This window comes from Octopus bimaculoides, chromosome 4 (assembly GCF_046866305.1).
Source record: "Octopus bimaculoides isolate indiv1 chromosome 4, ASM4686630v1, whole genome shotgun sequence".
Taxonomy (NCBI): Eukaryota; Metazoa; Mollusca; class Cephalopoda; order Octopoda; family Octopodidae; genus Octopus; species Octopus bimaculoides.
In genome coordinates, this window is record NC_142931.1 from 26,115,175 (window position 1) to 26,130,663 (window position 15,489).

The following is a 15,489-nucleotide window of genomic DNA, read 5'->3' on the forward strand; positions in this document are numbered from 1 at the left end:
TTAAGAAGTTGCCTTATAATAAATGAATATCTTTTGTTTTACTCAACTTATACAGGCCAAAATTATTAGAGTGTTGGACAAAATGTTTTGTGGCATTTTTTCCAACTCTTTACATTCCGAGTTCAAATCCTAACAAGGTCAACCTTGCTTTTCATTCATCCTGGGTTGATTAAATAAAGTATAAATCAAGCTGTGAGGTTAATGTAATTGAGTAACATTCTCCACATCAAAATTACTGGCTTTATACCTAATGAAGAAATCAATTTTGCTGGTAATGTTTCTCATCAAGATTGACTCTAACTTTCATTTTTCCATTGGTAATAAAATAATTACAAGTAAAATAATGAGGTTGATTCAGTCAAGTTTACTACAACAAAGTAAAACTGTTTTGTGCCTAAGTAAGCTACTGATATGGAATATTTGAGATGTGTGCTACAGAGTATAGGATGTTGATTGGAATAATTAGAATGTTAGACATGGAAGTTAAACACATGTTCATAAGGTCATGGATCCGATTTGTGGTCTAAGTAGTACATTGTGCCCTTGAGCAAAACACTTCCGTTCGTGTTGCTTCAGCTGAAATTCGTGCCAACCTAAGGCTGGTGCATCTCTTTTTCCCTGCAGTTGTCATACTCTGGAATTTTTGCTGGATCAAGAGTGTGTGGGTTGAGAAGTGTATCAATATTTGCTGGTAATTATTGTTGTTGTTGGCACTCCATCGCTTACGACGTCGAGGGTTTCAGTTGATCCAATCAACGGAACAGCCTGCTCGTGAAATTAACGTGCAAGTGGCTGAGCACTCCACAGACACGTAGTTCTCGGGGATATTCAGTGTGACACAGTGCGACAAAGTTGGCCCTTTGAAATACAGGTACAACAGAAACAGGAAGAAAGAGTGAGAGAAAGTTGTGGTGGAAGAGTACAGCAGGGTTCGCCACCATCCCCTACCGGAGCCTTGTGGAGCTTTTAGGTGTTTTCGCTCAATAAAGACTCACAATGCCCAGTCTGGGAATCGAAACTGCGATCCTATGACCACGAGTCCGCTACCCTAACCACTGGGCCATTGCGCCTCCACTGCTGGTAATTATATTGATGCCTAAAAGAATTGTGGTCTGGAGCAGCTATATCAATTGGATCATGGAAGCAGGGTCTACTGGTTGGAGTGGACGGCAAGGAGTGCTCAGCAAAGCCTTCAAGAATAGAAAAAAAATCACCCAAACATCATCGAGATTAGTATGAGATCCAGACATTGCACTCACCTCAGTTTCATCAAACAAGTGATTCTGATTGGACTCACTGTGCCACATGAAAGCAGAATGGAAGAAACCCATATCCATAAGACTGAAAAATATGTCAGTTTAAGCCATCAGACTAAAAGAATCTGCCTTCCAAACCAATATCCTCACTATGGAAGTGAGCACATGAGGGTTTGTGGGCAGATATGCCTATGATCTCATGAAATGACTCTCAATTTCTGGGGTCAAGAAAAACAGCTAAGGCAATGGCAGAAGCAGCTAAGAAAAGTTCCAATTGGATCTGGTCATGGAGGAATGGAAGTGAATTTCAGAAAAAATAATTTTACCCTACTGTCAACTGCTGTCTTAGATGAACTGGTTACAACACCCAAGGTACCGTGGTTCTGGGATGACTTAACAACCATCAAAAAGGATATTTTAATGGTTAAACAGTAAAGTGAAATCTGATGCAGTTTGCTTGGAAAAGATTCCACAATGCTTTTTGTGCCAAAGCAACAAAAACATCATCATCATTGTTTAATGTCTGTCTTCTATCCATATATATATATATATATATGTGTATATATATACCATCATCATCATTAAATGTCCGTTTTCCAAGCTGACAGACGGTTTGAATGAAAACTGGTAAGCTGGGGAGTTGCACCAGGTTCCAATCTGATTTGGCATGGTTTCTATGGCTGGATGCCTTCCCTAATACCAACATCATCATCATTTAACGTCCACTTTCCATGCTAGCATGGGTTGGACGATTTGACTGAGGACTGGCGAACCAGATAGCTACACCAAGCTCCAATCTAATTTGGCATGATTTTCTAGGGCTGAATGCCCTTCCTAACGCGAACCACTCCGAGAGTGTAGTGGGTACTTTTACGTGCCACCAGCATAAAGGCCAGTCAGGCGGTACTGGCAATGGCCATTCTCAAAATGGTGTATTTTACATGCCACCTGCACAGGAGCCAGTCCAACAGCACTGGCAACGACCTCGCTCGAATGTCTTTTCACGTGCCAGGAAGGCAATGCTGGTAACGATCACGCTCAAACGGTGCTATTTATGTGCCACTGGCACGGAAGCCAGACAGCTGCTCTGGCAACGATCACGCTCGGATGGTGTTCTTAGTGCTCCACTGGTACAGGTGCCATCACGATTTCGCTTTCACTTGCCGCAGCCTATGTCTCTTTGCGTTGACATTGTGATAATTGTAAATGAATGTCACTGTCATATACACAGCATCATTTATCTCCAACATTTTGCAAGCATTTATTACCTTGCTTAGAAACTGGTGAAGGTTGGTGAAAGGAAAGGGCATCTGATAGTCAAAAAGCTACTTCAATAAACTCTTCAACTCAAGCAAGCATGGAAAAGTGGATGTTGATACAATGGTGATGATAATATTACTAATATCCATAAGGCGGCGAGCTGGCAGAAACGTTAGCACACCGGCTGAAATGCTTAGCAGTATTTCGTCTGTCTTACGTTCTGAGTTCAAATTCCACCAAGGTTGACTTTGCCTTTCCTTTTGGGGGTCGATAAATTAAGTACCAGTTGCATACTGGGGTCAATCTAATCAACTGGCCCCCTTCCCCAAAATTTCGGGCCTTGTGCCTAGAGTAGAAAAGAAAAGACTATTACTAATATCTATGCTATTGACTGTAGAGAATGAAAAGCTGTTAACACAGATGGGATTTTTATGGTACTGAAGTTTAAAAGCTAACAACTTCGCACTTTCCTCCAACCTTTTTATAATAATACTTTCCCATGTCAAAAAAAAAAAAAAAAAAAATTAGAGAAGGAAAAGTCATTCAAAATACCTCTGCCTTTCTCAAGACATTCTAATTGAGCATTAAAATAGTTATAAACTCAATTCATTGGAAACCAGCTCTGTGACTGCACTATAAAAGATTAAAGGCTCTATTTGTAAAAAGCTCTCACTCTTAAATATAACTATTTCATTACATAAGCAGGAAGCCTAAGGTCTTTAAGAGAAATAGGAAGTGTAGTGGCATATTCTTTCTCATTTGAGTGACGTGGTAAAATAAATAAAAATGGTGAGGATCCAAACCTGCTTGAGTGTTTAATTTATCAACAAGAAATAGACATAATGCAGTATCAACTATGATTATTAATCCTTGTTATTAAATGCAATTAATGAGGGTGGATTGGCTGAATTCTAAGTTAGATAAAATGCCATGCAGCATTTGTTGTGGCTCTTTATGTTCATCATCATCATCATCATTTAACGTCCGCTTTCCATGCTAGCATGGGTTGGATGATTTGACCGAGGACTGGTGGACCAGGAGGCGACACCAGGCTCCAATCTGATTTGGCAGAGATTCTACAGCTGGATGCCCTTCCTAATGCCAACCACTCCAAGAGTGTAGTGGGTGCTTTTTACATGCCACCAGCACGAGGGCCAGTCAGGCAGAACTGGCGATGGCCACGCTCGAAATGGTGTGTTTTACGTGCCACCTGCACAGGAGCCAGCCCATCAGCACTGGCAATGATCTCGCTCAAATCTTACTAAGTCAATTTTGCCTTTCATTCCTCCTGGGGCAATAAAATAAAGTACCCATCACATACTGAAGTTGGTTAATTAGAAGTTCCCTCCTCTCAAAATTACTGGTCTTTTGCCTAATTTAGAAACAGTTACAAAATGTAAGACTTTGTGAAAAGTTTATAGATATTTGTGTCACAGAAGCAGTGTGGGACATGTGCGGATACAAATTAAGGTAAGCATAGAGATATAATAATGCTTGTATCACAATAGAATCATTTCCTATTTCTTAGTATTTAACTCTGTTATGCACTTATAAATCAAGCATTACACACACACATTGTGGAATCTTTTCAGAGCAAACTGCATCAAATTTCACTATACTGTTTAACCATTAGAATATCCTTCTTGATGGTTAAGTCATCCCAGAACCAAGGTACTTTGGGTGTTGTAACCAAGTCAGCTAAGACAGTTGATTGTAGGGTAAAACACATGACCATGACTGTTAAATTCATCATGGATAAATGCATTGCTTATAATTTCATCAAGAGTAATAGATTATTCGTATATTTATTGTCTTGCCAAACAGATCACTGGAGGGCTGGATGCAAAACAATGACATAAGGTGGTGAGATGAATGCATCAGGAGTGTAATACCAGCTTAGCTCTAAAGAACAAAAGTCATTATAGCAGCAAAGAAAACAGAGACAGGAGACAGCACACTTGTGGACATAGGATGGAGTGTGTGATGTGTCTGTTAGTGATTTAATGCCAATCAGTTGAGTGGCTTTTTCTCTGGATGTGGTCCAGGTTATATGTGTGAATAGCAGCAGCACTATCACAGATGAGGGAGTAGTACTCCATTGCAAGCCTACTTTGAGTTTTGTGGTGTGTAACTTTCGTAAAACTATATCTGCCGATGACTTGTTCTCTAATGTTATGAGAGGTATCACACGCCTGACAACAAATTATTCTGCTCAAATTACAAAAAACAACACATAAGTTTGCTTTAGCTTAAGTTAGCAGAGCTGCTTTTTAAGGCTTCGTTAGAGCAGGATCTCTGAAACTAGTGAAGGGAAGGGAAGGGAGATAAAAACCATGACTCATGCAACAGCAGGAAGCAGCTTACCACAAAAATAAATCATCTCCAAACTGGGATCTTCAAATGCTTACAACAAAGAGGATTTTACTATAAGCATGAAAAGTCGCAATATTAAATTGGATGACAGATTAAGTATACCACCAAAAATATACACAGTACATCCAATAAGCTTCTGTAGAATTTCTGTCTACCAGTTTTCACTTGATCTAAGGATAGAGTAGAAGACACTTACCTAAAGTTTGCACAGTGGAATTGCACTTAGAACAATGAAATGGCAAAGCTAAACTTTTAATCTAATTGTTAGGTAAATGTATTATTTATTTGTAGGATACCTATATTATATTAAAACTACAAACAAAAAGCAAGGACACTAATAATATAAATTAAGTCTGAACAAACATGAGTGAAGTCTGACAATATAGCATCTGGCTGTACAAAGTCTACCTCAAAACTCCGTCTGATCCAATGCTAGCATGGAAAAGCGGATGTTAAAAAAACAACAACAACATAATATAGTTCAATAATGTTTTTACTTTGGCATCAGGTTAGTAATCAATCACAGAACAGGCTTGGCATTTATTCTGTCAACCAGGTGATGGAGAGCAGATTGAAAAGTCAATAAGGAAACTTCTACATGGCTGTATGAGCCAACAAGGGAACTTCTACATAGCTCGATCCACTAAGAATAGCAGTCAAATTTCCCTCAGACTGTACCACACTGTCTTATGCAAGGACAAGACAAATTAGAAAATGTAGTATCACTGAGATGGGATGATCATAGCTGGAATGCTTTTGATTGTAGATCTGTTTGATCAGGGTTGTTCAGACCCTTAACAAGAACAAGACAATGAAAAGCAAAGCGAACTCCAGCAGGATTTCACCTCAAAAATTTAGAAGGCTGAAGCCACATCACTGCAAGGCATTTAGCCCAGTGTGCTACTATTTTCCACACTTTTACTACCTGAATATAATTTTGTCAACAGAAATTACTAAATAATATAGACACACAAAAAGAAAAATAAGTGCAGTAGATAAAATATTTCTATGATTTGTTTATTCATACAAATAACATTTGAAGAAACAAAAATATAAATGAAAACATTTAAAAAACATGAAACAAACAAACAAACAAAAATCAAAGGGTTAAGAAACTTCTAGAAAAAGTAACCCTCATTCTTGAAATTTCAGCCACCACTTAGTATTAATAACAACAAAAAGTTTACATCTTTATATTTTTTTAGCCCCTTTTATTATTTTTCTTATCAAAATAAGAAAAAGAAACATTGTAAGGAACAGACAGTTATTTAGCAAAAGAAGAATGGTAGAATGTGATTGCTGCTGATGTATTCTTTTCCATTTAATAACAAAAAACATCTAGATACAAACACACACAGACATACACCCCAAGTGTGTATAATAGATATATGTAAAATATACAAGAGCATTATACACACACTCGCATACATACACAGAGAATTATACACGTGCATAATATTATTATTATAGACACGTGTACATATAAATGAGCTTTACTCACATTCACACTGTCATTCCCTGTTCACACATTTTGAGTTTGAAATGATTGATTAATTCCAAGTGTATAGTTGCAAGATTGCAAACTTTCCCAATAACCACTCCCAACTCCACTCAACTCTTGATAAGGTGTGTGTGTGTGTATGTGGGTGTGGATGTGTGTGTGTGTGTTTATGTGTAAGGGAAAGAACTGAGAAGGAAATAAAAACGATGGCTTTGTGGGAGAAAAAGCTGAAAGTCACTGTTTCAGCAATGCCTAAAAAAGTCTGTCCTTGACTTGGAATATTACCAGTAACTGGATGGTATTGTTACAAATGGCCAAATTTGTACTACTTTTACACTACAGCTTTTATTTTAATTTCTTTCCTTTTTTGATTCCTTTCTTAATTCTAGGTTTGTCCTTGATTCGGCCTTGTTTCCTTCTTGCCTGCAAAAGCAATGATCATCATCAGTATTATAATCATGACAAGTAACAAAAGTTTACAACAGAAAAATTAAGCAGTTACATTATAAACTGGGCAATACTGTCTACAGACCTTAGAATTCAAATCATGAGAGGCTTGCTCTATGTTACTGAGTAAGTTTAATAAATAAATGCCTTGATATATATATATAGGGAGAATTCACAAAAAAAAAAAAAAAGACGAAGACAGGTGGTGTAGAAACCAAACAGATGTATTAGTATAACGCTTGGGAATTGAAAAAGTCTTTAACGTTTCGAGTCTATTCTCTCCCACAGAAAGAAACAAGGAGAGAAACAAGCAGAGAAAAAAAAATGTGTGTAGTGGTTAGCGATCTATCATGGTGAATCGTTAACCACTACACACATTTTTTTTCTCTGCTTCTTTCCTTGTTTCTTTCTGTGGAAGAGCGTAGGCTCGAAACGTTAAAGACTTTTTCAATTCCTGAGCATTATACTAATACATCTGTTTGTTTTCTGTTTTTTTTTTGTGAATTCTCCCTATACATATCACATGCTCACGTGGTCGCACCAGTTGATCTGGTCTCCTCTTATCACCCATGAACTTCTTGACTGGACTTTCTACCTTTCTACACCCCAGCTGCACCTCTCCTGCCTATGGATTACTCTGGACTCTTCTGTATGTATATGTGTATGTATATATATATATATATATATATATATATATATATATATCATGTTGAAAGATTTAAAAGGCTAAACAATGCAAATAGATTTTAAGATGAGGTAACGTAAACTAAAAGTTTGGGTAACCAAGTATTTTCTTTGCAGTACCACACCTGTGTCTGTCTTCATTCCTGATCTTTCTCTCTCTGGCCAGGTAACCTTGTACTTCCTCTACAGCAAGACACCTGTATCTGTCTGATTATAACCCTTTCATCATTACCTCCTCCCCTCTCAAAAGTTTTTGTCTTGCAAGTACTTGGTGACCCTGTCAGTGCAGGTGCCACTTAAAAGCACCCAAACCACACTGCAAAGTGGCTGGTGTTCGGAAGAGCGTCCAGCTGTAAAAACCTTGTCAAAACTGACTTCGCCTGTGCATGTGCCATGTAAAAAGCACTACTCACCTCGCCTGAGCTTGTGCCACTTAAAAGCATTAAGTCCACTCTGCTGAGTGGTTGGTGTTAGGAAGGGCATCTAGCTGTAAAAATCCTGCCAAAACAGTCATAGAAGTCTGGTGCAGGCTTTGGCTTGGCCAGCTCTTGTGAAACCATCCCACCCATGCTAGCATGGAATACGGACATTAAATGATGATGATGATAAATAAAGATCTTGAACATATAATCTGAGGATTATATCATTTCTACTAAATTCAAGGAAACTGTTTTACACCAAAATAGATGAATAACTATCAATTTCTCTAGATCTGGAGGTAAATTGTGAATTGATCAAATATTTATATTAAAGAAAGTTAGCTATGAAGACTACTATTCAGACAAGAGACCACCTATAATTCTTTTTATTAATTTGATGGTTTAAACTGGGAAATAGCAAATATTTAAGTATCCATCATCTGCATAAGTGTTTCCTCCATTGCTTTATTTTACAGTTATATTAAAAAAAAACAGCTAGTCCTCAGTGCTTAAAAGAGCAAGTTTTATGCATTTAGAAACCATTTCAAAATGCTTCCCAACTAGATGGTAAACAATGAGAATGCCACTAATGAAAGGTGGAATCAGGTCAGGAAAACTAGATTATGTTAATAGAAGCAGTGGTTAAAATAAGGAAATGGTGCAACACTGCAAGTAGAATTATTAATCTGCAAAAGCTACAATACGTAGTAATCTACCTGTGGGAGGATATGTAATGCATGCTTCTATTTTGGATTTTTTGTGGATGGCAGAAATGAACTTAAGAAACACATTAATACTTGGATTATTTGTCAAATTTTATTGACTTCACCACTAAGATGTGTAGGTAGAACATTATAACTTTCTGGGAAGAATGAGTGATGGGTGACAACTAAAACATTCAAACTTTTTATGGTGTTCATTGTTTTCAGAAAGTTATGAAGCTGTAATAGATCAAGTGTGTAACAGAAGGGAAAATTAAGCACATTGTGTTCTACACATCTAAGCATCAGTGGTGTTGACTTGGACAGAGAAAGGTAAGACGAAAACTAGATATTTGTCTAAATTGTCTTTCTAATCATATATAGATAACATCTGTAACAATTAAACTATATCAGATTAGAGATAAGTCTGACATCATCAATTTTAATAAAAAAAAAATCTAAAATCTTTATATCATGCTTTGTGAAGTTAAAATCGGATTTATTAGCAGGACAGCTACATATAAAATACAGATACACAGAAACAACATTTCTTATAAAAACTTAAACTTACAGTTTTCGTTGAGTATCGCTTGGTAGGTCTCTTCACAGGCCGCCGAATTTTAATCCGTTGGCGATTTTCCAAATCTTTTACTTTGTAAATTCTGACCAACCAATGTTCAGTAGTATATGCTTCCTCAAGATGACTAAGATCAAAATCTTTGTTTCCAATTTCTACTCCTCGAGTCCGATCAAATCCAGGAGGATTTCTGAAATCAAGCTATAAAATATAAAAAGAAAATTGAATTTCTTAGAGGTAAAAAAACAAAACAATTTCTAACTTATATTTTAAACTTTATTTGCTGTGTTTGGAGGAAAGGCCAATACCCAAGACTTTCGCAAGTCCTCAGAGATCAGAGAACTAAGTGGCAATAATATTCTGTTTAAAATGTTGCAGGCTAACATTCACAGCAAAGATATAAGCAGAGAAGATTCCAGAGGACCAATGTTCAAGGGAGAAAAAACTGGGAAAGGTGATTAGTGCAAGTTGGAAAGGCAGGTTTAGATGCAATAAGGATGACAAAGGGTAGATGTACAAGACCAGCCAGCACCAAGGTACAAGGGCCATTATAGTAGCAATAGAAAAGACAGAGACAGGAGACAGAATGCCTGTGAGCGAGAGGCTGGAGCTGGACCATGTCCGTTAGTGATTGAATGCCAATCAGACGAGTGGGTCTTCTCTGGATGAAGTCTAGGATGTCTGTGTATGTAATAGAAGCACCAGCTCAGCATAATAATTTATACCTAAATAGTAGACATATAAAATGTTGCTGTGATGTAATTAAAGAAAATTATTTGTATGAAAATGTTATTCTATTCAATATAATTAAAAAGACAACTAAAAATCTCACTAATAATAACAATACAATCATAGTGCAATAAATTTGTAATATAGTTGATTGAATTCTATTACTTTAATTATTAGCTTGCTATATGAAAACTTAATACTGATGAGGTACTACCATATATGATATAGTATGCCTAGAAATATTAATTAATTAATTACAGCCTCAGTTGTAAGAACAATTAGCTAAATGACTAACTTCAGTTTTTTTTTTAAAGGCAAGGGGAAACAACCATGGAATATTTATTAAAAATGGGTTGTGACCTATCTTTAACATGATACTCCAGCTGTGAAACCAATATCTCCTTTTTAAAATGGTAGGTGTGGTTTGAGGGAGATTCAGTTGCTATTTGTAGCAGGTTGAATGCCCAAGTAGAAACTATCACTGAGCAACAAACATATGTATTATTTGATTTTACAAGCTTGACTAAAATGTATATGACCAATGGATTACAGCAATTAAAGATGTAGTGTCAAATTTATATATAATTCTTATTATGTAAGCAATTAATTTTACTGAAAATAACATGTATTCGTTTGTTCATTTTTATATCTGCTTTTCCATGCTAGCAAGGATTAGACGACTTATTGAAGCAGTATTTTACAGTCAGATGCGCTTCCTATGTTTTTCAAGTAAGGAATTTAAAAAATTTCATTGGTTGTCACAAGTGGCAAGGCTTATAAGACAGTTTACAAGGGATGTAAACATGATATCACTGTTTTGTCCATATGAAAGCATATATTTTGTAAACATTCATACACAAGCACACACAGTTTATGCCTATCAATTTCACTAACAAGGCATTGGTTAGTCTGAGATTATAATAGAAATCACCTGTCCAAGATGTCGTGCAATGGGATAGATCCTGAAATCATGTAATAATGCAGTAAACTTTGTATCCACACATTCATCCCTGAGCCAAATTAATAAATTCAATCATCAAATTAAATTAGTAAATTTCATGTTCTGAATTACCATACCTGGAGTTGGCCAAATCGATAATATGAAAGCTTGTACATTAAGCAATTCAAGAGTGTTGAAGAGCCGGCTGCATCAACTCGAAACTCTCCTTGTGGTGTGAAATAATCAGATTCCTAAAACAAAAGTTATACAATATTAATCAACAAACACTTCGACTTATCATTAGATATGTAAACAATGAAACAGGGTAACTTTGGGTAAATCAAACCTCAAAAGAAAATATGTAAATCTTATGTAGGAAAACAAATTTTGTATTTCTTAAAGCAGTAATTTATTTTATGATGCAAGCTGATTCAGTGATTAAAATGTTTCATTCAGCATCAATGAGATTTCTCTCCAAATGTTTTGCTTTGCTCATCTCATAACAATATTCATCTTCTCTTGCTAGCGGGAGTTGGACAAATTTATTATACAGCATCTTCTTAAGTGCATCAGCTCACCTTTAATGCTTGTTGTGTATGGATGAGGACAGCTGTGTGAGGAAATGCCACTCCCTAACTGTGGAAGGAACCTGTGGAAGAGGTAGACCCAGGAAGACATGGGATGAGGTGATGAAGCATGACCTTCGAACACTGGGCCTCACAGAGGCAATGACGGGAAACGGAGACCTTTGAAGATATGCTGTGATTGAGAAGACTTGGCAACTAAAGTTAGATCGCAACCATGCATGTCCGGCCCAGTTAAGAGTACCCCTGATGTATCGTGCGATATATGCTTGAGAAAACCTGTTGAGTTAAGTAAAACCAATATTGTAGCTGTTGCCAGTGCCCCCTGAGTGGCTCTTGTGCCGGTGGCACGTAAAAGGCACCATCTGAGCGTGGCCGATGCCAGTACCCTCTGACTGGCTCTCGTGCTGGTGGCATGTAAAAAGCTCCGTCTGAACGTGGCCAACGCCAGTACCCCCTGACTGGCCCGCATACTGGTGGTACGTAAAAAGCACTATCCGAACGTGATCGATGCCAGGCCCGCTTGACTGGCTTTTGTGCCAGTGGCACATAAAAAGCACCCACTACACTCTCAGAGTGGTTGGCGTTAAGAAGGGCACCCAGCTATAGAAACCTTGCCAGATCAGATTGGAGCCTGGTGCAGCTGCTGGCTCTCCAGACCTCAGTCAAACTGACCAACCCATGCCAGCATGGAAAATGGATGTTAAATGATAATGATGACAGAACAGTATTTAAGCTATTGCAGTGTGGAAGGTGTTTATAAGCCATTTAAAAACACACAAAAGCCATTCGATTCACTTCAACATTTAAATTTAATTTGTCAAAATATTTTCGTTGCTTTCAAAACCGTGACCTGTTCACTGACAAAATTCTGTGCTGCATCTATAACTATTTAAGCTGTTTTTAGAAATACCAAATCACTGGTATTCTAGCTGTTCAAAAAATGCTATGGTCAAATTATTATTAGTTAGATCAATGTTACATAAATTAGTCAAACCATATAAACTTACTCTGATATCTTTTGGGTGTTCTCCTTCAGCAATTCTCACCATCCATAAAAATTTATTAATGTCATCTCCAGAGTAACCTATGACACCACCAAATATCACAAGTACATAGTTAACATCTAAAGATCGCATGATGTCATATGCTGCTGTCTCATTTGATGACATAGCTTTGCCAACCTGAATAGTGAGGAAGAATAGTATAGAATGTTAATTTCAATATCAATTTCTTAGACACAAAACAAACTGTTTAAAAGGAAGGTTAAGTACATTACACTGAACCTAACGTATAACTGGTACTTATATCATTGATTCCAGAGAGATGAAAGTTTAAGTTGATCCCACTAGCCTTAGTATTCAGAAGATAGCAGAACAAATTATTGGTTTTTTTTCAACTAGGCATCATGGCTATATTAATTTTGGTTAAAATAAGACAATATTACATGTGCAAAGCAAGCCTATATTTCCATGGTTCAAATATAGAACTAGCAAATAAAAAATTAAACTGACCTTTAATTAATACAGAGATATAAAATAATTAAAAATAAAAACATAATTTAGGTATTTAGAAAAGAATATAACCAGAAATGTTTATTTAATGAAAAAAAAAAAATTGATATAAGATAAAAAAAAACAAAAACCTTACCAATGCTATATGGCTGTTGTTCCAAGTATTATTATCTACTAATGTAGTCCGATTTCCCATTCCAGCAATCTGATAACCATAGTCCCACCAAGACATTATTCTTGCTTTATCATGTGTATTTTGACGTAGCCAATAATAAGCTTCACGGAAATCATCTAAAATAGTGCGGCTCCTGGTGAAAAGAGAACACATTTCCATATGCAGAGATGAACACAACATTAATTTTTTTACAACAGCAAACATAAATAGTAACATATCTCTTTATTGCAGATATTTTCACCATTTATTTATTTCAAACAGCTGTAAGATTATTATATTAACCTCCTCCTCCCCTTAGACTAAATGGTATCTAAATTAACACATTTTTCAAGGTTGACCATCAGTTCACATGTCTACTGTAAGCCAAAATTCAGTTAACAGTCTCCCACTTTCACAGTGCAAGCTTCTGCAGCAGTCCCTGCTTCCTCTCCTGCTAATTGACTTCTCTAACCAGGCAATAAAATTTGCTGAAGTCTTTAATGACAACCAGATTGCTATCTGCTTAAGAATGTAGTGTGTATCTAATATATATATATATATATATATATATATATATATATATATATACACATCAAAAACCACACTCTTTTACTTGTTTCAGTCATTTGACTGCGGCCATGCTGGAGCAACGCATTTAGTCGAACAAATTGACCCCGGGACTTATTCTTTGTAAGCCCAGTACTTATTCTATCGGTCTCTTTTGCCGAACTGCTAAGTGACGGGGGCATAAACACACCAGCATCGGTTGTCAAGCAATGCTAGGGGGACAAACACAGACACACACATATATATATATATATATATATATATATACATATATATGACGGGCTTCTTTCAGTTTCTGTCTACCAAATCCACTCATAAGGCTTTGGTCGGCCCGAGGCTAGAGAAGACATTTGCCCAAGATGCCACACAGTGGGACTGAACCTGGAACCATGTGGTTGGTAAGCAAGCTACTTACCACACAGCCACTCCTGCACCTGTGTTCAAAATGTAATTTTTTCTTCTAGATGAGAAAATGTGATTTGAGGGAGATTTAGCTACTACTTCAACCAATTTGAGTGACTGCATTGAAGCTTCCCGCCCCCCAACAATTAATAACATGGATTTCTTTATGCTTGCATTGATTTCACAAATACTGACATAGATAATACAAAATTGGTATGCTTACCCATCATGGTTAAATGAAGCGAGTACAATACTAGGACTTGAGTATGCACTGCTTGTAACCCAAGTACAATGTACAGCAAAAAGCATTAACATCATCACAACTGCAATGTTTATGATACTTTTGATATTAATACCAAGGCTTTCTTGTTCCTTGGGCTTGTCATCTTTTATCTTCTTGGCTTTACCAACCTTAAACATTGAAAGAAAAGGAAAACTGATGTAGAAATAATTTACTTATATTTACTAATTAAACACAAATTCCTATCAACATAAGTATTGATTTAACTTTCAAAGCTTTATATAAAAGTGTCAAAGTTGTCAATTTTTCCAATGATAATACACAGTTTAGGTAAAAATTCACAAATTCTTACCACCAACAAAAAATTTTTCAATCTGAAAAAATATTTTCAATAGAATTTCTAAGACAATTTACTTTGTTAATTGTTGGCACTCCGTCGTTTACGATGTCGAGGGTTCCAGTTGATCCGATCAACGGAACAGCCAGCTCGTGAAATTAACGTGCAAGTGGCTGAGCACTCCACAGACACATGTACCCTTAACGTAGTTCTTGGGGATATTCAGTGTGACACAGTGTGACAAGGCTCACCCTTTGAATTACAGGTACAACAGAAACAGGAAGTAAGAGTGAGAGAAAGTTGTGGTGAAAGAGTACAGCAGGGTTCGCCACCATCCCCTGCTGGAGCCTCGTGGAGCTTTCGGTGCTTTCGCTCAATAAACACTCACAACGCCCAGTCTGGGAATCGAAACCGCGATCCTATGACCGCGAGTCCGCTGCCCTAACCACTGGGCCATTGCGTCTCCACTACTTTGTTAATAACCATAATAAAATTATTTTTCATCATGACTGCTCTGTGTGTATATCTATCTTGTCAAAATAATTTGTACTGATAGAGACAAAATACACACACACACATATAATATATACATGCATGTGTGTGTGTACTATAACATGTATTTTCTTGCATTGGTTCCAGGTATTGGGTTGTGGCCATGAGGGGTGCCACCTTCAAAGGTTTTAGTCAATCTTATGGCTGCCAATACTTTAATACTTTTTTTTATTGCTCTGTACTTATATCATGGCTAAATACACCAGAGGGACATAATATCTTTGATAATATACAGCTAGATACACACACAC

The 15,489-nt window shown here is 36.8% G+C and overlaps 1 protein-coding gene across 1 annotated transcript in view; it reads right to left on the minus strand.

Moving 5' to 3' along the window:
- Positions 1-5,892: 5,892 nt before the first annotated feature.
- LOC106881117 (dolichyl-diphosphooligosaccharide--protein glycosyltransferase subunit STT3B) overlaps positions 5,893-15,489 on the minus strand; it is a 50,668-nt gene continuing 41,071 nt past the window's right edge. The window contains exons 12-17 of the mRNA XM_089350581.1: positions 14,332-14,519; positions 13,122-13,293; positions 12,482-12,655; positions 11,025-11,138; positions 9,213-9,419; positions 5,893-6,813 (exon numbers count right to left, since the gene is read on the minus strand). Of these exons, the coding sequence (XP_089206707.1) occupies positions 6,736-6,813; positions 9,213-9,419; positions 11,025-11,138; positions 12,482-12,655; positions 13,122-13,293; positions 14,332-14,519 (933 nt within the window). The 3' untranslated portion in view covers positions 5,893-6,735. The remainder of the gene's footprint in view (positions 6,814-9,212; positions 9,420-11,024; positions 11,139-12,481; positions 12,656-13,121; positions 13,294-14,331; positions 14,520-15,489) is intronic.